This window comes from Sander lucioperca, chromosome 7 (genome assembly GCF_008315115.2).
Source record: "Sander lucioperca isolate FBNREF2018 chromosome 7, SLUC_FBN_1.2, whole genome shotgun sequence".
Taxonomy (NCBI): domain Eukaryota; kingdom Metazoa; phylum Chordata; class Actinopteri; order Perciformes; family Percidae; genus Sander; species Sander lucioperca.
The window spans coordinates 20,513,277-20,536,543 of NC_050179.1; the positions used below are offsets into that span (position 1 = coordinate 20,513,277).

A 23,267-nucleotide genomic window follows, 5' to 3' on the forward strand; every position below is an offset into this window, starting at 1 on the left:
GGTCCGGATCTTGATGGAAAACTTGTTGTAAACAGACAGGAGGAATCAGACTTTACAATCCAAACATCATGAATAGAAAGAGACTCTGGAAGCATCGGCCATTTTTCCAGGGCTTCAGCCCCGAATGTAGTTTTAAATGTAGGCAACACAAAGTTAAAAGTACACTGTGTAGGAATTTCTCCCATCTAGCGGTGAAATTGTATTTTGCATTCGAAAAGTGCTCTCTAGCGCCTCGCTTTTTCAAATGTGTTTTGCCACTACGGTAGCCGTTATGTACCAAGAAGCTATGACAACATGTCTTCCAATTTTTGCTTTTTTGGCGACGATGTCATGGTTAGCGAGGATGGTGGACCCAAATGCAGAGAGCAGGCGAAGGAGTAATGAGCACGAGGATTTATTAAACACAAAAACAGGAGCAAACCAAAGGCGGTCCAAAAATGGAGCAGGCAGAAAACAACAGAACAGGCTACGACGTGCTGACAGGAACAAAACCAGACACAAACAATGATCCGCCGAGAGACAAGGGAAAACAGAGAGGCTAAATACACAAGGTAACGAGGGAACGAGAGGCAGGTGACACAACAGGTGGAACAAATCAAAAAAGGCGGGAAACAAACAAAGACAGGAAGAAAGCTAGACAAGACAAGGGAGACAAGACAGACTACAAAATAAAACAGGAAACAAGCACAATACAGAACAGAAACCGACTACAAAAATAATACACACCACAAAATACCAAAACCCTGACAGTACCCCCCCCCAAGGGACAGATCCCAGATGGCCCAAAAACAGAACAAAAAGACCACCCAGGGTGGGCGGAGGGGGACCGGAGGAGGGCCAAACAGGTCAGCAAACAAGTCAAGTGGGGCTAGGGAATGGAGAGACACTCGGGGACAGGGAACAGGAAGGGAACAGGAAGGCCCCGGGACAGGGACAGAGAGGCCTCGGCAACAGGGAACAGAGAGGCCTCGGCAATAAGGAGCAGAGAGGCCTCGGCAACAAGGAGCAGAGAGGCCTCGGCAACAGGGAACAGAGAGTCACTGGGGCACAACGCCCTGGGTCACAGGGAACAGAGAGTCACAGGGGCTGAGAGAGAGAGCTCGGCAACAGGGGCAGAGAGGCCTCGGCAACAGGGGGCAGAGAGGCTTCGGCAACAGGGGGCAGAGAGGCTTCGGCAACAGGGGGCAGAGAGGCTTCGGCAACAGGGGGCAGAGAGGCCTCGGCAACAGGGGGCAGAGTCGAAGGCAGAAACCTTCAGGCTGCCTGCGACGAAGGCAGAACCCTTCTGGCCACCGGCGACGAAGGCAGAATCTCTCTGGTGGCCGTACAGGATGTCGAGGGCACCGAGATGACTGGCGGCGAAGGCGAAGCCTCTCTGAAGGACGGCGACGATGGCGAAACCCCTCTGGAGGGTGACAGCGAAAGCAGAATCCTTCTGGAGGCCGGCGGCGAAGGCGAAACCCCTCTGGAGGCCGTCTGCGAGGGCGAATCCCTTCTGAAGACCGGCGGCGAAGGCGAAGCCTCTCTGAAGGACGGCGACGAAGGCGAAACCCCTCTGGAGGGCAACAGCGAAAGCAGAATCCTTCTGGAGGCCGTCTGCGAGGGCGAATTCCTTCTGAAGACCGGCGGCGAAGGCGAATCCCCTCTGGTGGCCAGACAGGCTCAGCAGATGAAGGGGCAGCTGGGCTGGAAACAGGCGACGGGTCAGCTGGGCTGGAGACAGGCGACGGGTCAGCTGGGCTGGAGACAGGCGACGGGTCAGCTGGGTCAGTGTCTGCCAACAAGGTAACAGGATCAGTAACAGACAACAAGACAACAGGGTCAGGAGTCGGCAACTCCGCCGACAGGGTAACTGGAGCATTAGTCGGCCGGACCACCGACAAAACACGGGGAGCAGGAGTCGGCCGAACCGCCGACAACACACGGGGAGCAGGAGTTGGCCTGACCGCCGAGAGGACACGAGGGGCCGGAGTCGGCCTGACCGCCCAGAGGACACGAGGGGCAGGAGTCGGCCTGACCGCCGACAGGACACGAGGGGCAGGAGTCGGCCTGACCGCCACAGGCAAAGTCTCATGGGGGCAGAACAAAGGCAAAGTCACTAGGGAGGTCTCTGGGACTCCAGAGACCAACAAAGCCTCAGGGGCAGTCTCTTGGACGCCGGAGACCGGCAAGGCCTCTGGCTTGCCCGTAGACGTGGACTCTGGGAGAGCTGTCAACGTAGACTCTGGGAGGTCTGTCGACGTCGACTCTGGGAGAGTGGTCATCGAAGACTCTGGACGACTGGAAGACTCCAGCAGAGCGGTCAACGGAGACTCTGGAAGGCTGCACGTCAGCAGCGGTTCTGGGCGGCTGCACGTCAGCGGCGGTTCTGGAAGGCTGCACGTCAGCGGCGGTTCTGGAAGGCTGCACGTCAGCGGCGGTTCTGGAAGGGCGGTCATCGATGACTCTTGAAGAGCGGTCATCGAAGACTCTGGACGACTGGAAGACTCTAGCAGAGCGGTCATCAAAGACTCTAGACGACTGGAAGACTCTAGCAGAGCGGTCATCGAAGACTCTGGACGGCTGCACGTCAGCGGAGATTCTGGAAGGCTGCACGTCAGCGGAGGTTCTGGGCAGCTGCTAGCCAGCTGGGGATCTGGGGAGCAGCTAGCCAGCTGGGGACCTAAGAGGCTGCTAGCCAGCCGAAGCTCGGGGCGGCTGCTAACCAGCCGGGATTCTGGGAAGCTGCTAGCCGGCCGGGAATCAGGAAAGCTGCTAGTCAGCTGGGGATAAGGAAGGCTGCTAGTCAGCCGTGGATTAGGAGGACTGCTAGCCAGCCGGGGATCAGGAAGGCTGCTAGCCAGCCGGGGATCCAGGATCAAGGACAACCTGGGGACACTAGGGAACTCGGAAACATTAGGAAACTCGGGAACTCTAGGAAACTCGGAAACACTAGGAAACTCGGAAACACTAGGAAACTCGGAAACACTAGGAAACTCGGGGAAACTAGGAAGCTTGGGGAAGCTAGGAAGCTTGGGGACACTAGGAAGGCTGCTAGCAAGCCTGGGATCTGGGAGAGTGCTAACTAGCCTGGACTCAGGAACACTAGGAAGCTTGGGGAAGCTAGGAAGCTCGGGGAAGCTGGGCAGTGCTGGGAAACTGGGCAGCTTGGGGACACTAGGAAGGCTGCTAGCAAGCCTGGGATCTGGGAGAGTGCTAACTAGCCTGGACTCAGGAGGGCTGCTAGCTAGCTTGGGCACAAGGGGGCTGCTAGCCAGCCGGGGCTCAAGAAGGCTGCTAGCTAGCCTGGATTCAGAAGAGCAGCTAACTAGCCTGGGCTCAGGAAGGTTGCTAGCTAGCTTGAATTCAGGGGGTTTGCTAGCTAGCCTGGGCTCAGGTAGGCTACTAGCTAGCCCGGAGTCAGGAGAGCTGCACGTCAGCCCGGAGTCAGGAGAGCTGCACGTACGCCCGGAATCAGGAGAGCTGCACGTCAACCCAGGGTCAGGAGAGCTGCACGCCAGCCCGGAAACAGAAGGGTTGCACGTCAGCTCGGGAACAGAAGGGTTGCACGTCAGCTCAGGCTCAGATACACAGGTTAGCTTAGGCTCAGGTACACAGGTCGGCTGAGGCTCAGGACAAAAAACAGGCATGGAGACGGGGAGGCGAAACTCCTGTGCTGTGGCCTGCCAACGTACCTCCATAAGGTGCCTAGCGAAGGCGGGCTCCTCCTCATGGAGGGAGCGGTAAAACCCAATCAAAAGTTTTCCATCCGAGTCCAGTGGATGAAAAACTGGCTTGAATTCTGCTGGGTCCATAGTTGGTCGGATCATTCTGTCATGGTTAGCGAGGATGGTGGACCCAAATGCAGAGAGCAGGCGAAGGAGTAATGAGCACGAGGATTTATTAAACACAAAAACAGGAGTAAACCAAAGGCTGTCCAAAAATGGAGCAGGCAGAAAACAACAGAACAGGCTACGACGTGCTGACAGGAACAAAACCAGACACAAACAATGATCCGCCGAGAGACAAGGGAAAACAGAGAGGCTAAATACACAAGGTAACGAGGGAACGAGAGGCAGGTGACACAACAGGTGGAACAAATCAAAAAAGGCGGGAAACAAACAAAGACAGGAAGAAAGCTAGACAAGACAAGGGAGACAAGACAGACTACAAAATAAAACAGGAAACAAGCACAATACAGAACAGAAACCGACTACAAAAATAATACACACCACAAAATACCAAAACCCTGACAGACGAGGATTCCTTTTTCTGTGGCTCGGCATAAGTATAATCCTCCATTATGAACTAAAGTGCAGTGACAAGCACCTCTCACTGATCTCCTTCTCCGTTTCAGCTGGTTTCAGTCACATGACACTGGCTCTGAACGAAGGTTCAGGTAGGCTAGTGCTTTATGTGCACTAGTGCAACTATGTGCAACTATGATTATAGTTTTTCAAAATGGCGGAATGACATGGAAGCCTGAATGAAGACATTGATTTTAGCTAATAAAATACTTAAAACACTACACAGTGTACCTTTTAGGTGCACAATAATATTGCTACATTTAGTTTGAAGTTCCTGTGATGCTGAAGTGATGTTTACAGTCTATGGTTCAGGCTCAAACACACGGAGCTTGTGTGTCGCTTCTCTGTAAAAATAGAGATGAGCAGCGCGGCGTCTGTGGTCTGTGCAGCTTCAGGTAATCATTCTGGAAACACTCTGCTGTGGCCGTGCTGTGGCAGATGTGTCACGCTTGTGCTCCGTGTATTTCTGCCGTACTTTCGGTTTTCCACCTCTGATGGGAAGCAGTGTTCAGCCACTTCCCTAAACTTCTATTGCTGTCCCTTTAGAGCCGTCCCTTTAGCGCTATAAGTAAACGCGCTTGGTCGGGACTATTGCCGTCCCTTTAGCGTTATAAGTAAACGCGCTTGGTCAGGACTATTGCCGTCCCTTTTGACGCAGTTATGTTAAGGAAAAGGTCGTGGGTGGGCTTACGGTTCCGTGACACGCGGGAAGAACGGGATGGTTATGTTTAGGAAAGGGTCGTGGGTGGGCTTACGGTTCCGTGACACGTGGGAGGAAAGAAAAAAACGACTATAGCAAGCATGACAAACGGGACGCGAACCCCGCTCTCCTGGGTGAAAGTCCTGTGTTTGTTTGACTCATCCACCCCCCCAACCAACCTCCTTACGTGGAAATTCGCCCTTACATACTACTCGCTAAATCCTATCTAACTGCTGCTCTCCCCGATGCATTACACAAACACGCTGAAAGATGCCTTTTTTGTCGCATCAGCCGCTGACAGCCACTGTCCAAACGTCCTTATATAACAAATTTGGAATGAGAACGGTTTGGAGAGCCTTATGCCTGGTTCACACGGCACAATTTTAAAATTGTCGGCCGATTTTCCAATCCTGAGAGACTCCACACACGGCGATAAAAAATCACGGTCTAACAGTTTTGGTCGTACAGCGTGTGGTACAACACATCACACACGAACCGATCTGACTCCCGAGCATTCCCAGGTCAGACGGGAAATCTCGCAAAATCCCTCGAGATCAAACGTGACTTCAGAGTAAACAATCATGGCGGACGAAGAGGATGCAGTGGTGATAATTTATAGTTTGTTTTTAACCGAAAAAAACGTTATCAAAAGAAAAGGCGACGGTCAAAGAAGTGGAGACAACGCCAGCATGGACTATACTTGCTCTACTTATCTCCGACGTCCACCGGACTTTCTGGTGCGCCGTGCCGCCGGCTGTTTTGATGTTGTTTCCCGGTGCTTTCCTCGCCGCCTCGTCACCTCTCTTTCTGATTGGCTACACGCCACAGTCCACAGGCTGCGTGCTCGTTTGTCCCCGGGGGACACCACACACGAGGAGGAATCGGGCCAAAACAATCCAACATGTTGGATATCCCCGATTTGAGATGGGAGCGGTCCCGACGTCCTTCCGAGCAGACGAGAGCAGTCTTAACACACCACACACGGCAGGAACATCTGATCAGATTATTTTACCATAATCGGAGCATCCTTAAGATTGTCAGAAGGGGTGAATCGGGGCTAAAATCGGACTAATTATCCTGCCATGTGAACCAGGCTTTACTGCATTAAATTCCATTCTGTTTTTATATTATGAAATGTCACATATGTTTCCCTTTACATAAATAAAAATATTTTCAGCATAAATTGATGCTGAAAAAGATGCATAAACATTCACCAGAATGCAGGATATTAAGTGTTTAATGCTCAAACTTTTCATCTTATGTGGCCTCACAAATCTGCAAACAAAACCTTTGCCTTTGAGTTGCCAGGCCAGCTGTGATTAGGCCAAATCTAACTAACATCTGCAAGCTGGGCAGCTGAAGTGGACACACTGGCTATTAACTGGGCAAGTCAAGTTGCATTTTAATTTAATTTAATCTTTATTTGACAGGGACAGTGCATATTAATAAACATTTCTGTAAATGTCTAAAAAAAAATAAACAAAATGCCAGAATTAGCCAAAAGGCTAATTTTCATCTGCAGTCCCTGGCCAGATGTTACGATAGGCTCCTTAAAAAACAATGATAGGTATCCTAACATGAGCGTAACATTAAATACAAAGATAAATACATGTAAATACACATGACATTTGTGTATTGTATAAACAACTAAAATCACATTTCATTGTAGTTTAAAAAAAAACACCAACATAAATATAATTAAATAAATCTATAGCCTATATAAACCAGACATATAGTTCATATCAGTTGGATCAATGTTGACATTTTTGGGTTGTGACTAGCCATTTTTTTTGCATTAGACTTACATGAGTGATATGATGAAAACTCTATTGATTGTGGAACTGTATTCTCAGACTGATCTCATGAAATGGCGTATGTATGACACGCCAATTCGTATGCCATTATTGCGTGTTATCAAGACGCATACTCGCTTTTTAGCGTGTTTATCAACGCTGTTTGGCCTCCATTGACTTACACTACCTTGGGATTGCATGTGAATTGATGCCGAAGACAGTAGTATGAAAGGGTGGAAATCTGCGTAGGGAGGTTGGTCGGGGGTGAAAGATGGGTCAAACACAGGACTTTCACCCAGGAGACCAGGGATCGTGTCCCGCGTGTCACGTTATCTTCGTGTCCCGCATGTCACGTTTCCTAAACTCAACCGTCGCTTTCTTCTTTTCCTAAACCCAACCCATCCGCTGTATCCGGCACTCAAAATGTGTGCAGATAACACACCACTTGCCTTTAGAAAGTGGCGTGTATGTTTACGCAAAGTCATGATATCACATTGGTATTCCACTGATGTGCTGCCCTAAAGCAAAAGACAGCCTGGCTGAATGCAGTATTTCTCAGTAGGATTGTGCTAAGCCCCGAACGTCCTCAAGTCCTAGAAACGCCCCAGTCAAGGTTTCTGTGATATGGATTGGTTTCTGGGATAGGGAACGTTTCTGTGATAGGGAACGTTTCTGGGATAGGGAACGTTTCTGGGATAGGGAACGTTTCTGTGATAGGGAACGTTTCTGTGATAGGGAATGGTTTCTGTGATAGGGAACGTTTCTGTGATAGGGAACGGTTTCTATGATAGGGAACGTTTCTGTGATAGGGAACGTTTCTGGGATAGGGAACGTTTCTGTGATAGGGAACGTTTCTGTGATAGGGAACGGTTTCTGTGATAAGGAATAGTTCCTGTGATAGGTAATGATTTCCGTGATAGGTAACACTTCTGTGTTAGGGAACTAGCCTGGGAAAACCCTGACAAACGTCCGGCAAATTTGAAATTTGCTCTGCAAGTCCGTCTGGCCAATGGCCCATTCAAGCCCATTTCTAATTTTTCCAAATCGAGGCACCAATCCTCACCTGAATCTCTGCCAGTTCCTGCTGGATTCTGGTCCACTTCCTGTTCCTTCGAGTGGGCATAAGGTGGATCTGGATCACGTTTTTGATGCTCAGCTTCATCTTTATCCGGACCCTGAACCTGGTATGGACTGGAGTGAAGACTCTGCTGCTCTGGTCTGAGACTCTGAGGATCCTGTCTGAGGCTCTCTGGATCCTGGTGTGCGTCCAGGTTCATTGTCTCCTTTCTGTCATAGAGTTCAGCTCTGAAACGAGACGCACAGATACTCATGCATCCCTGAGATCGTCTAGTTTCATATGATACCAACATCTTCACTCTAGCTTTAAAACAGAGACCGTTAAAAGATTTGTCTCAGGACTTGAATCGCTATCAGAGCATTCAAATAGAGATCCACTTGAATCAGAAAATCGATTTTTTTTTAACCCAGCCCTAAATATTTGTAGCAGCATTGCTGGAGGAGCCTGAGAACAACGACGGCTTCTCTGTGACCGTTATAAAGAAGGAAATTAAAAAAAGGTTCATAATGTTTTTGTCCACTTTGAATGAAATGTGTTTTAAATTTAACTTTAAGTTTATTTATTTCAAAAAGGGACAAATGAACATTTTGAAGAATGTAAATATACAGGATTATAACCAAAGGCTAATTTCCATCCTTAGTCCCTGACAGGTTGATGGTCCCTATAAATTAAGTTAAATAAATAAAAAATCAGAGTAAAACATCACAATAAAAAATTACATAAATTACAGATCAACATCAGAGGACAAATTAGAGATTATCCCAGCTAATGACAACATGTTTGATTTTGCAGTAGCTATTTTTTTATCTGTTTGGAAAATGAGGTGAGAGTTGATAATTCACGTATTGCAACACGGTCTCACGGCAGTTTGTGTAATTGTCACGTTATTTTTAATCTATTGATTCGTGTACAACATCACGATCACGAAATATGCTTCCCATTGAAATACATTACTTTTCATTTTCGTGCTGGCCGCCACAAAAAAAAACAAGAAAAACTTCCCTGTGAACACGAATTAATAGATTAAATAACGTGACCATTTCTACCCCAGTCTACCATAGTTCAAGCAAATGCAAATGTAACATTTCAAGCCAATAGGAATACTTGGAATTGATGGTGGTGGTAAATATTCATGAAAAAGGACAAGTTTGTGAACGGGCAACACAGATTTTGATAATGAACAACTAAACACGTTACACACTGGATCTTTAACAAAAAGGATCTTTCTCTGCTGCAGCTCTGCAATCATCACTTACAGAGAAACAGTTTCTTTGATTTACACATTTGAATCTCATTTGATATTGTCTTTTTATCCAGTGTATGACAGGTAACACTAAGTGTAAAACCTGCGGCAGTTTTTAACTATATATGAACGTGTACTGTGTCTCATCTGAAGCCGTTATGTCCGCTCTGTGAAGTCTCCCCACTTCACAGCAACATTTCCTGTATTAATAGAGAAATCCCACGGGTGGTAATTATGTTTGAGCACAGATAACAAGGATTGCATTTCATACTTGGATAATAACTATTAAAAAGGAGTGTTTTCCAATTAATTAAACACACTGTCTTTAAGTAACCTCTGGACATTTGGCCCGCGGGCTAAGCTAATTTATGAGCTGCTGCGGGGGAAACAAACGAGCGCTCCTTTCATGTGAAAAACCTTCACAAAAGAGTCGCCACCGCGGAGAATACGAGGAGAACATTTCCCTGAATATTCAACTTTGTACATGCAAATTGTTAACATAACTTTTTGATATGATAAAAGCGCATTACGGTGTCGTCTCGGGCCCCCCCGGGCCCCCCCGGGGGTGGTGGAGGGGGTCTCGACTCAGCGATGATGAAAGAGGCGTCGGAGCTTTTCCGCGCCATTACTCAGTACTGTATTTAAGGAGACGCCTCTGGAGTATCATCACCAGCAGAGGGGAATAAGAGGTGTGTTCACCTCCGCCCGCCGCCGCGCAGCGCTTTAATGAAAGATGCTTAAAAAAGCGTGAAAATGCCATCCCATAATCTGCTGGACCCATCTGTAGAGGAGCAGTTTAAGAGCCGGCAGTGCAGCCATGCTCGTGATGTGCTTAGAGACTCCTTAAGGAGAATGTTTCCACATTACTCTGGCTTCATTACGCCAAATCAATATTCAGTTAGTAGCGCGGGTTAGAGACTCAGCCGGGAATCAAACCGCACAACTGCTCCGGGAAAATGAGAGCCGCTTGAATTTGATGTTTCTTTTACAGAGAGAAACTGTCAGCTGGGGCCTTCAGCGAGCAACATGACAGTTTATTGAATTCAATTCAAACTACGTTATTTATCCCTAAAGGGCAATTCAATTTTGCAGTCAACTAGTCACACAGAACAACAAACAGAGCAGAATAAACATTGCAATCATTCAATCAACCAACATGTCAGCAGCAGCAAGTCAACAAATGGGAAACCCAGGCAACAGCAGCAAAGCACACACATGTTGCTAAATAAAAGCTGAATATATATATATATATATATAAATATACAACCATAATCCAACTTAAGTGAAGTAATAAATACATAATTCAAAGCATTATGCTTCCCCAGAATTACAAGCTCTGGATGCATCGAAGAGAATCTACAAGAATGAACATGGCCAGAATTACCCATGATTCCTTTTGTTTTTAATGATGCCTGAGTGAATGTTCTTAGCTTTTTGTCTTCAAGTTGTTATTGTGTTGTTATTGTTGGAGCTTGTATTGCAAGACTAATGTCCGTGTCTACTGACAATACAGTGCCATCTATCTATCTATCTATCTATCTATCTATCTATCTATCTATCTATCTATCTATCTATCTATCTTCTATCCATCCATCTATCCATCTATCCATCACCACCACTCACTCTGACATCTCTCCATTAGTGTATGAATAGGTCCTGAGCATGTGTGTGTCTGTGTTTCAGGCCTGTGTGTAGTGATTTCTAACAGAGTGCAAATTGTAATTTCCCCACTGGGGATCAATAAAAAAAGTATAAGTATAATTAGTTGTCATCACACCATTGAACAAAAATGTCAGAAAAAGTATCGATTTTCCCCCCAAAAAATGTCAGAAAAAGCGACAAAAATGTAATGAAAAAAATTTGAAAAAGGCTACTAACTCAAGAAATATTAGAACATTTTGTCTGCAGAACTTGTTTTGAACTTTTCTTAAGCATCACAGTAATCCAGTGATTGTTGACATTGGACTTCCTGTTTACATTCCCAAAGCATTATGGGAACTGTAGTTAAGTTAAGGTTAAGTTGTAATCTTAGAGCTAGTTGGATTTTCCTTTCAAACAGAAGTAAGTGAAAGAATAATAACAGAAGTGATATCAGGATGCAAACAACTAATCAGATGATTAGAGAATGAAAGATAGCTGGCTGCAGAAACAAAATGAGAGGATGTGTTCAGACAGGGACGACGCCTTAAATAGCTGCAGGACAGTTCAGTAATTAGGATCAACGGATATTAATCAGCAAAGCTTTTACCTGCAGACCTGGAGGACTTGTGCAGCCTCTGTTCACCCGGAGCAGAGACAACACAGAGACTTCACCATCAACAGACCGAAGAGACGACGTGTTTCTGATGCTCCCTCATCTGTGACCAAGGCTGACGGGACTCTCACTCTTCAGTCTTCTCCAGACGCTCCGATGCTAATTATAGGACAAACAAATCAGATTAGACTGTGGCATAGTGAGCCGGGCTTAGACACACTCTGACCCCGTTAACCCCACAAACTCTGTCTGTGCATCGTTGTCTTTAAATCATTCTAAATACTACACGGAACACGAGTGTTTGTCCACCAAATGAAAGTCTGAATCACCAGCGTAGTAACTCACTGAGGCTGACTGTGATGTAAGCGCAGCACATGTGGACAAACTGTGCTGTCAGTGAAGGGAACTTAATGGACCTTTTTCACAGCAGACATTCTAACTTGTCATAGTAGAAAAAGCACAGCTGAAATAGGTAACCTTAATGATGGCTCAGTTCCATCAAGTGTCCCAGTAAGCTATTTCAGTGAGTCATCATGCTCAATACCAGGACCTCTCCTAAGTGGAATGCATAATGGTTTTGAATACACCTGTGCTTTTCCTGCTATGACATGTCAACGTATCTGCCGTGAAAAAGGTCTATATTGGAATAGCCGACTGTGTTCACTGAGGGGGCCATACATATTCCACTTTTAATAAGCCTCATCTCAAACATTAAGGCTTAAAGCGAACCAGATATGTGATCACTTTAGTCTTAAAGTCTGAGTCTAAGTCTTAGATTCTTAAGGTGTGAAACTGAGTCTACTGCCTACCGTACACTACTAGAAGACTTAGAAAAGACTAAAGTCTGACACCATCTCACATCTACCGTTAAACACTGTCATCAGATGTAAAGACTGGAGATCTTGCAAGGTCACACATTGCAAACTTTAACCAAGCTAGCTAGACTTTAATCTTTTCAGTATTCTAGTGTAGTGTACACTATGATGGTCCAGACTCCACACTCTCAGGATTTCATTCAGATATTAGTCGGAGACAGAGGAATGGTTTGGTGTCTGAACCCCTGCCCAGTTTTCGATGTATTGATTGTGGAGGACAGGCCTGTAGGGGGCGACCGTAGGGGGCGACCGTAGGGGGCGACTGTAGGGGGCGCTGTGATTAGCAAACATCATTCATATTAATGTGTTGTTTGATGTTTCAGCTGCTGTTTGATCAGATGAAACTGATATAAACTCATTATTGGACGATTATTCATTTTGTATATTAACACTCTAAAGTCTCTCTCTCTCTCTCTCTCCCTCTCTCTCTCTCTCTCTTGCTCCCTCCCTCCCATTCTCTGTCTGTCTCTACCTCCCTCTCTCTCTCGCTCTCTCTCTCTCTCTCTCTCTCTCTCTCTCTCTGTCTCCCTCCCTTCTTCCCTCTCTCTCTCTCTCTCTCTCTCTCTCTCTCTCTCTCTCTCTCTCTCTCTCTCTCTCTCCTCTCTCTCTCTCTCTCTCTCTCTCTCTCTCTCTCTCTCTCTCTCTCTCTCTCTCTCTCTCTCTCTCTCTCTCTCAGTGTTGAGTCTCTCAGCAGCAGCTGAAGCTGAAAACTAGAAACACACAAACTGAACTGATGCTCCTGGACTCTCCTTCGTTTTTAAACCTCTTCTTCCCTCCTCCTCCTCCTCCTCTTCCTCCTCTTCCTCCTCCTCCTCTTCTCTTCCCTCTGCTGTCTCGGGGAACCGCGCGCTTTGGCTCTCCGATGTGAGGAGTTGGCCCGTGCGTAATAGTCGGGCTCCGTGCGCGCCGCCATGGCTTATCCTCCTCAGGGTTTCCTGTTCCAGCCGTCCGTGTCTCTGGCTCTGCACTCCTGTCCGTCCTTCGGCTCCGGACTCCTCCTGGGACCGAGGACGGAGGAGCTGGGCCGCTCCTCTTCGGGCTCAGCCTTCGCTCCGTACTCGGGATCAGCGAACTCTCCCGGTTTCAGCTCGCAGCTCCCGTACGGCGGGGAGCCCCGGGCCGCCGCTGCGCTCGGCTCCTTTGTGGTGAGTGTCCGCAGCGGAGTCATCTTTATTTACAGACTATATCACATTTATTAAACAGGGTATCGAATTAACTTTGTGTCCAGAATGCAGCCAGAGGGTTAGTGAATGGTGTCTGTTTGTATTGAGGAAGATTTCAAACCATCTGCGTTGGTTGGAAAGCATTTTGGGTTAACTTCTGTTGTTTTAAATGTAGAACTTTCTGTCCACTAGCCGAATGCCTAATTAATGTTCAAATGTTATCAACAGATTAAGATTGGTTTTTTTTGTGGCTGGTGAGTGAAGCAAATCTAACAGCCACTCGCATATTTTACCAGCATTTAAAATTCAAATATGTTTATTAGGATAAACTCCTTGAGATGCATCATCTCGTTTTCGAGGGGGTCCCAACATATAACACAATCATTATCATCATAACAGCAGATACATACAACACAACTATCAAAACCATCTTCATTCATACAATCATAAGAAACATAGAAAGACTATAAAACCTCCTGAATAGGAACATGATTTGATTCATGAGTTAGAATAATAAGGATGCAAAAGAAAGAACAAGTGTAGAGCAGTTACAAGTAGAAGTTTGCAGGTTTCAAACCCGATTTCTAAATTGTCCAAGAGGCTCGAGTGAGATGATTTTGAAGGAAGTGTATTAATAATAATATCACACACGTTGAACCGAAATACTTTCCAACCAACGCAGAGAGTTTGTAATCTGCCTCCAGATAAAACAACCTTAACCCAGACACAGAGCAGCGGGGTGAGTTCTGGTTCCGGGGTTCTAGTTGGAGATAAAAACCCCAAAAGCATCGCTCGTGCTGCGTCACGGAGCTCCGCGCGCAAACTGAGGAGTGTAGAAGAAACGGAAACGGACATTTAAACATGAAATAATGTGGACAGCTTCAGCTACTAACTGTAGTTCAACCTCGGGGCTAAATGGAGTTATTTATTGATCACACATCTTCTCTTTCATTGTCTCTGAGAAAAGTCTCTTCAATTTCATGTTTTTTTTTTTGTTTTTTTTTACATTTTTAGTGAAATTAAATTCAGAAGAGGAAAACTAAAAACCCGCGAGCTGTGTAGAGATGAAAAAAAAAAGAAATCACTTTTTTTAATTTGAGATGGGTGTTTTTTCTCACCCAAAATCATTTTGCACTTTTTAATTTAATCTGTTTTTCTGTTGTTTTTTTCCTTCTTTCTCATGAATTTAAACCAAATGTTTACTTGGAATACATTTGAGAGATTAAAATACATTTTTTATTTATTATGATTTATTAGAGAATCACTCGAAACAAACTGAATCCATCCAGATGTGTGAAATGGATCTAAACAGACTCAAATAATATTTAATAATATATGTTTGTTTGAAAACAGAAACAGAAATAAACAGAAATACTGCGACAGTCAAGAACATAAATGTAGAAAAATGACCACAACATATGAAGAAGTTACTATTCAAATACTACAACAAGTATTATGACCAAATATGTGACGTGTAGAGATGCAAAGATCAATGCTTAGTTAACCCTCGTGTTGTCTTCCCGTCGACCGTGCAACTTCTTGTTTCTCTGGGTCAAAATTGAAACTTTTTTTCAACGTTTTGGTCCTCTTTTTCGACACTTTTGTTGCTTTTCCACCAACGTTTTTGTCACTTTTTTCAACGTTTATTTCTGCACCTTTTGACGTTTTTGCATGTTTTTTTTCACCACATTTTTGTTACTTTTTAATGTTCTTTTATAAAAAAAAAATCAAATGCTATGAAATTGAATACAACTTGTGAAGAGCGTTGTATGGAACCATCCATGTTATTTCTTTTGAAAATGTGGTTGAAAGAAACCCAAATTTCTGATATAGAAACTTTTTGAAAATGGGTCAAATTAGACCCGAGGACAACAGGAGGGATACATTAATGTGCAACTAGTTTGAGTCATTTTTGATGATAAAACAGGTAAACTTGTGTGATGTCAGCTTGTTAAATGTTTCTTCTCTCCTCTGGGACAGTCAACTGAGTCCTCCTTCCTTCTATCCCTTTCTTTCTTTCCTTCCCTACCTCTTTTACATACTTCCTTTCTTATGTCTTCTTCCCGACTTCCCATTTTCTATCCTTATTTATTCTTCCTTTGCTTTCTTTCCATTATTTCTTTCTTCCCTCTTCTTTTCTTCCTTCCTTCCCTCCTTCTCTCCGTTTCTCTCTTTCCTTCCCTACCTCTTTTACCTACATACTTCTACAACTGAAACTTCCCTACATACTTCCCTTCGACGATGATACAAATCATTAGTTGCAGCCCTAAAAATCTGTTTATGAATTTGAATCTGTGCAGTTTCGTGCAGGATGAGCAAGAACATAATAATAATAATAATAATAATGATAATAATAATAATAATAATAATAATAATAATAATAATAACAATAATAATGTGAGATTTAAAGACAGACAGCAGTAGAGATAAAATGATAATGTGCTTCTAGATGCACGGTGCGGCCGTGTGCAAATTAAAACCTGTTTGTGTGTTTTAATTAAAGCTTTTTTTAAGCGATAGTCACATTAAGATTAGTAATCTGCTCTCCGCTGAAGAGCTGCCAAGAAAAACAGCTTCGGCTCGCAGACAGAAAACAGTCAGACAGAAAACAGTCAGACAGCAAGGGCGTAAATCCTAGGGGGGTCGGGGGGGTCAAAAAGTTTGCTATGTTAGTGTAATATAATGTAACGTTAGCTAGCTTGTTTAATAGCTTGTTGGATAGAAATGCACCCACTACAACTACCGTTACCACGGCGATAAGCCTAACGTTATGTGTGTGAACTGACATTAGGGTTAATATTGAAGATCTACAGTTGTGTTTGAAGTGGCTGATCAGTGGGTTTGCTGCAGTTAAATATATATCCTAATTATAATATGACCGCGTGGTCCTATGAACCTAATTCATATTTGATGAGCTTTACCAGTGGGTCACTAATTTACATTATGATCAGATAATTTAACAAGTGTACAAAGTATTGTATTTCTTTTATATGGGGACACTTTTTCAAAATAAGTCATTATGTTTTAAGGTATTTTTGTGGCTTGTGTACACATGTCCTCTACAAGTATAATTGTGGCTGTATTATTTGTGTCCCCTTCAAAAATTGCTCTTCAGAAATGATATGTTTATTGTCTACTGTTAGATCAGATTTACGCCCATGTCTGTCAGAAAACAGTCTGACAAAAAACAGTCTGACAGAAGACACTCTGACGTGTGCGTGAAGTCGAGCTGAGGACAGAAAACTGGCATGGTAATGATCCGTCCCCGGGCATCTAGAGAAGAACGCCACGCAGGCCGAGAGAAGGAACAGAAGGACAAGAATTTAAAACAATCGATGTTTTGATTCAAAGCTATCTGCATTTCAATGATCCGATATCGATGCTTTAAATCCTGAGACGGATCTTTTTAGAATAGAATAGAATGCCTTTTATTGTCACTATACACATGTACGAGATTAAAAGCAACTCCTTTTCCAGTGCCAACATGTACGTAAAATAAATATAACAACATGGAGTAAAATAAGTATAGCATATATATAGTAGCAAAATAGGGGGAAAGGTGCACAGTTCTGAGACGCTATATACATATAAAAAATAAATAATATATGGTTTTATATACAGTGTGAAATGCAGTGTGGGTTATTGCACATTATTTGAATATTGCCCAATAGTGGTCATCATATTCAATGAGTGATAGATATTGGACAATGAGAGTAATGATATTGCACAGTATTATCAATATTATCAATAGTATTAAATATTAAATATTGCACAGTAGGTGGGTAAGGCATAGGTGTAATTTGTGTGTGTGTGTGTGTGTGTGTGTGTGTGTGTGTGTGTGTGTGTGTGTGGGGATAGGAGGGTTACAACTCCCCCAATAATCAAAACTGGGCTTTTTCCAAAGTTTTTGTAGTTTTTGAGTTTTCGCCGCCCTTTTCAATAAAACATTTGCATCTTTCTCGCCTTTTTAGAGGACTTTCACCCAGGAGACCGGGGTTCATGTCCCGTTTGAAAAGAAAAGGAAACAGAGAGTTTTTTTTAACTTTAGGAAACAAACGGAGCTACGTCACGTTCTGAGTCACGTGGTAACCTTCAGGAAGTGAAGTAACGTCTGATTTTTCAGGGAAGGACAGTCTTTAATAATCTCTCCGTTTCCTGTTTCAGAGTCCAGGATATGATCCGTCCTCGGGCGTCTCCGGCTCCTTGGACTACCACCCGTTTGGGGCCCTGGGGCCCTACCCTTACGGAGACCCCGCCTACAGGAAGAACGCCACACGGGACGCTACGGCTACGCTGAAGGCCTGGCTCAACGAGCACCGGAAGAACCCGTACCCCACCAAGGGAGAGAAGATCATGCTGGCCATCATTACCAAGATGACGCTGACGCAGGTGTCCACCTGGTTCGCCAACGCACGGCGGCGCCTGAAGAAGGAGAACAAGATGACGTGGACACCGAGGAACCGGAGCGAGGACGAGGAGGACGAAGACAACATCGACCTGGAGAGAAACGACGACGAGCTGGAGACCAAGAAAGAAGACGGTGAGTCAGGATGAACAAATCGTTGCAGCTTTAATGCTGTTTATAGTTTTATTTTGTTGGTTTTGTGTTTCTGCATGTTCATGTTTCATATCAGACTGATCTGTGAATCTGTGGGCCCTATTATAATGGTTATAGCAAAAGGTATATATACAAAAGGGTTGTACTTAGTGTCTTCATTAATCAGAGGTGTGTTTTGGGCGTAACATGCAATCAACCAATCAGAGTTTCAGAATAGGAGCATTTTACTAATGCTCTGTTAAAATAACAATGAAATGCTGCGTTATTGACTTTAGACCAGGTTGTTGTTGGTCAATGGCACGATCACTTTCCGCTGCCTCAAGATAGCAATACACCCAGAATGCACCTGAACACACCTCCCTGTAAGACCAGCACGCCCATGGGCCACAGATGGGCGCAGGAGCATTTACTATTTAAACGATGCGGGTGCTGGACGGGAAACTGACAACTACGTTGGTCTTAAACTAGCAAAGACACTTGTGTCAGGATTTGATGCAACATAGGGCCCTGTGAGTCCTTTTGTTTGTTTGTTAAATATACCGAAATCTGTGTCAGGTGTTTTAAAACCAAAGTAAACCAAAACTCTCCTGTGTGTTTGTGCAGCTTCTCATCTTCCTGCCTCTGTGGGGACCGCCTGTGTGTTGGTGTACAGAGAGGACAGCGGTAGCAGCAGCGACACCGACCCAGACTTTAAAGACTCGGGGGACCGGAGGCTGCCGCTCCTCCCTGGCCCCACTCCTCCCCAAAACGCACCCCCGGTGACGGTCAGAGTGCCAGAGACGGAGCGACCGCTGAGCCCACCATCTAAAAAGCACGTTGACTCCTGCAGCGCCATCCAGGGACCGAACCCGGCTCCAAAACCCAAACTGTGGTCCCTGGCTGAAATCGCCACTTCATCGGATAAAAGTAAAGGATCTAGTGACTCTTCGCAGAGCGGGGGGGCCCCGGCCCGGACCCCATACCTGCACAACCCCACCCTGCCCCGACACCTCTACTACGCCTCCCCCTTCGTCCCGGGATACTCGAGCTACGGTGCTCTGGGGCCGCTGCATGGTGGCTCACACTTAAACGGATTACAGCAGACGATGCTGCAGAGAGCCGAGGCAATGGCCAGAGACTGCAAACTGCGCAGTCAGAGCCAGATGGAGCTGCACAAACTCAAGGAAGGCATGACGAACCTTTGAACACTTTATTCACCGGGACCGGTGAACCTGGGTAGACGCTCGATCAATAGATACACGTGTCGACTTTAACATGGGCAGGCGTCAACACTTCAGGCTTTAACACTGTTCAACACACGTTTGTTTACACTTTACTATTTTGGTTGCTTTGGCATAATTTTTAAAGTGCTGGGTCAAGACTTTTGGTGTCATTTTTAGACGCTCTGGGTAGGGCGTCATTTTTTAACGTGCAGGATAAAACCACTAAATTAGGGCTAGGGAAAGATGGTGGGTGGGGTCTCTATCGTTGTCTCTCCACATACTACTCTCTACTGTTGTCTCTCTACGTACTACTCTCTACTATTGTCTCTCCACATACTACTCTCTACTGTTGTCTCTCTACATACTACTCTCTACTGTTGTCTCTCTACATACTACTCTCTACTGTTGTCTCTCTACGTACTACTCTCCACCATTGTCTCTCTACATACTACTCTCCACCATTGTCTCTCTACATACTACTCTCCACCATTGTCTCTCTACATACTACTCTCCACCATTGTCTCTCTACATACTACTCTCTACTGTTGTCTCTCTACATACTACTCTCCACTGCTGTCTCTCTACGTACTACTCTCCACCATTGTCTCTCTACATACTACTCTCCACTGCTGTCTCTCTACATACTACTCTCCACCGTTGTCTCTCTACATACTACTCTCCACCGTTGTCTCTCTACATACTACTCTCTACTGTTGTCTCTCTACATACTACTCTCTACTGTTGTCTCTCTACATATTACTCTCTACCGTTGTCTCTCTATATACTACTCTCTACTGTTGTCTCTCTACATACTACTCTCTACTGTTGTCTCTCTACATACTACTCTCTACTGTTGTCTCTCTATATACTACTCTCTACTGCTGTCTCTCTACATACTACTCTCTACTGTTGTCTCTCTACATACTACTCTCTACTGTTGTCTCTCTACATACTACTCTCTACTGTTGTCTCTCTACATACTACTCTCTACTGTTGTCTCTCTATATACTACTCTCTACTGCTGTCTCTCTACATACTACTCTCTACTGCTGTATCTCTTAATACTACGTCATCTTACAGCGCCGCGTTTAGCTGCTGCTCTCCCCGATGCGTGCCATACATCTGGCGCTGAGAGTCACTGACCAAGTGCCAGTATAAGAGTTAGGAGTGAGATCTGGTTGTTTGGAACATGTTTGATTGTGTAGTTTTTGGTTTAGAAGCCTTACTGGTGATTTTGCTGCTATACTCTGTAACAGTCATTCCACTGCTACATGTAGCTACGTGCTACCGTCAGGGAAACCCGTTTTCTTGGTTGCAGATGTTGTTAATTTCTCTGCACGCCGCACCTTTGATTGTGTAGTTTTCAGTTCGGCTACAATGACACGGAGAGGAAGTGTTGACGCCTGCACAGTCTGCTCGTGTGCTGATGTTAATACATGCATCAGGTGCAATCTAGCCGCAAACCCTGGGACCAGTGTTTTATGGGATTCTCCTCTGAAACGTCCTGGATATCAAAGAAAACTTTATTAAACACAGACGACAGCCTCTGAGGCAGAGGCCTCTGACTTTTATTTAGAAACACAAATATTCAATTTTAGATGTTTTTTCTATGTTGATAAGATGTAATCTTTGTAGTGCGTTTCTGCACAGAACATGAAGTATCATTAAAAGCTAGTTTTATTAATACCAAACTGACCACCTGCCATTTGTTGACGAATATACATATCGCTCATATTCACTTTAAATCAAAGCTCAGGGGAAATATGAACAGGAGGTTTTTTAAATTATCAGCTGCAGAAAATTGAACCGGAGAGTTGAGCAGGAGGAAAGGATATGCAAAACTCTCAGTGAAATGTCTTAGACTCAGTATGACTTTCACTTCCCGAGGATATCTTTATATCCGATGTCCGTCCAGAATAAATGTCAATAAATCCACTTAGAAATCAGAGAAAGGCTCCTCTTCAGTATCAGAGGAATCCAGCGATAGGTGTCTGTACATCTGACTTTTTTCTCAAAATGTTCCAACTTTTATGTCATTCATGCATGATTCTTAAAATAATGAATGGATTTATTGATTTTAAACATTTAAAATGTAGCTTTTGAAGATTTTTTTAGGCACAATATTGTTGTTTGGACACTGACAGTGCAGAGCTGTATTGTGTGTTTTTATACAGCAAGTTTTTTTTTTTTTTACTGAAAATGTTTTGTGCTGCTCAGAGGACACACACACACACACACACACACACACACACAAGCTGTTCACTTTCAGCCCGGAGAATATCAGCAGTTAAGAGGCTTACGTACATTTTTTACATCTTACATTTTCTCGGGGCATCTTTGAGGAATTAATTGTGTAAATTTCAGCCGGACTTGCTTCTCTTTTGATCCTGATCCTACAGCAACAAACAGGAAGTGTGTATCAGTGCGAGCACTGTGCACAATTACACGCAGAGAGTTTAATCTGTGGACTGAACGGCTCAAAGGGCCATGTTCCATATTTTAATGTTTCATGTTCAGGAGGAAGAGGACGCTCTGCCCAGTGGCTGTGAATGTACTCATGTTTAGTGAAGAGTATTTAAATCTTCACTACATTTATCTTGAATCATACTTTTCTTCCCAGGTGTTATGTTCAGCGATGCAAAGATTAATATATCAGTTGTCAACTATTAAATTAACCACCGACTATGTTGATAATCGATTATCGAAACAGTAAAACTTCTGTGATTGAACAACTCAAAGATATTCAGTTTAATGTCACAGAGGAGTGAGGAAACTAAGGCCTCCTGCACATCTTGAAAACACTTGCATGCTAGAAATAGGACCGACGCCTATTTTTCACGCGACACGCAAGCGTGTTGGTAGTGTTTCCAGGCAAAATAGAATAGGAAAAGATGTTTTAACAATCTAACTCCTTTTTAAATTGTATTTCAATTGGATTATGATAAAACAATAACATGGACTTAATTATCTCAGGAAAGGGAATTGAAATATAAAATATATATATATATATATATATATATATATATATATATATATATATATATATATATATATAGCCAGTGTGCAGGAGCCCTAAATGTAAATGGACTGTATTTCTATAGCGTTTTCTTTTTAGTCTTAAACACTACACAAAGTGTTTTACACACTACAGGAACCATTCACTATTTACACACACATTCACACACCGAAGGTGCAGCATCAGCACCAATTTCGGGGTTCAGTGTCTTGCCCGAGGACACTTTGACATGTACACTGCAGGGATCTAACCACCGCCCTCCGATTGGTAGATGGCTGCTCTACCACCTGAGCCACAGCTGCCCCTTTGACTGATTGATTCACTGAACTGATTCACATTTAAGAAGCTTAAATGTAATGTAAGGCTTTCTGCACACAGCCTGCGTAGCGTGAGCGTGGCGTGTCTGTTGCGTGGCGGCTGCGTGGTGTTTTCTGTGTCTTTCCAAACCAGAAAGGTGTCTGACGCGGCGCTGCTGCTGCTAGTCTTGTCTGTACACATGTATGTTTCCCATTGATAAAATGAAATAATAGCGTGTTCTTCAACTTTATTATTTTTGTGTTTGTACATTTGTTTGCACATATTTCGATATTTATATTTTTGTATTTCAATTCCCATTCCTGAGATAATAAAGTCCATGTTATGGTTTTATCAGAATCCAATTGAAATACAATTTAAAAAGGAGGTCAACAGATTTTGCTTAATTGTTAAAATGTTAAAAGCATAGGCTATCCTGCAATCCAGCATCCCTCTTTCTTTCCCTGATTAAAATGCTGTAGGTGACTAAAATGACATATCAACATTTTTTCGTATTCTATTTTGCCTGGAAACGCTTCCAACACGATTGCGTGTCGCAAGCAGTGTGCAAGCTCTAACCTGTTAACATGGGAGCCGAAATAAAAATGGACACGCCACGCAGCTGACACGCTCACGCCACGCAGCCAGTGTGCAGGAGGCCTAAGTATGTAAGTTGAGACAGCGGTACCCAGGTGTCATTCAGGTCAGTGTCCAACATAACCTCAGAACCTTTCCAGGCAGAGGAGTACTTCAACTCTGTCTCCATGGAAGACGGGAGACGTAGCAGCTGCATGATAAGACAGTG

The 23,267-nt window shown here is 44.3% G+C and overlaps 2 protein-coding genes across 4 annotated transcripts in view; one reads left to right on the plus strand and one right to left on the minus strand.

The window, feature by feature from the left end:
• The window catches only part of LOC116055794 (ankyrin repeat domain-containing protein SOWAHC), a 49,537-nt gene extending 37,718 nt beyond the window's left edge, over positions 1–11,819 (minus strand). For 2 of the 3 annotated variants that reach the window (XM_036003497.1, XM_036003496.1), the window contains exons 1-4: positions 11,700–11,819; positions 11,349–11,513; positions 7,843–8,084; positions 1–21 (exon numbers count right to left, since the gene is read on the minus strand). The exon at positions 1–21 is cut by the window's left edge and continues 110 nt beyond it. In XM_036003497.1, coding sequence (XP_035859390.1) covers positions 1–21; positions 7,843–8,056 — 235 coding nt within the window. In that variant the 5' untranslated portion in view covers positions 8,057–8,084; positions 11,349–11,513; positions 11,700–11,819. The remainder of the gene's footprint in view (positions 22–7,842; positions 8,085–11,348; positions 11,514–11,699) is intronic. The other variant, XM_031307826.2, reaches the window with a different exon arrangement.
• A 1,088-nt stretch (positions 11,820–12,907) lies between these two features.
• On the plus strand, positions 12,908–19,426 carry LOC116055792 (iroquois-class homeodomain protein IRX-5-like). Its single transcript, XM_031307825.2, has 3 exons — positions 12,908–13,374; positions 17,557–17,932; positions 18,554–19,426. The coding sequence occupies exons 1-3, from the start codon at positions 13,141–13,143 to the stop codon at positions 19,132–19,134; spliced, it is 1,191 nt and encodes a 396-aa protein (XP_031163685.1). The 5' UTR covers positions 12,908–13,140; the 3' UTR covers positions 19,135–19,426.
• The last annotated feature ends 3,841 nt before the right edge of the window (positions 19,427–23,267 follow it).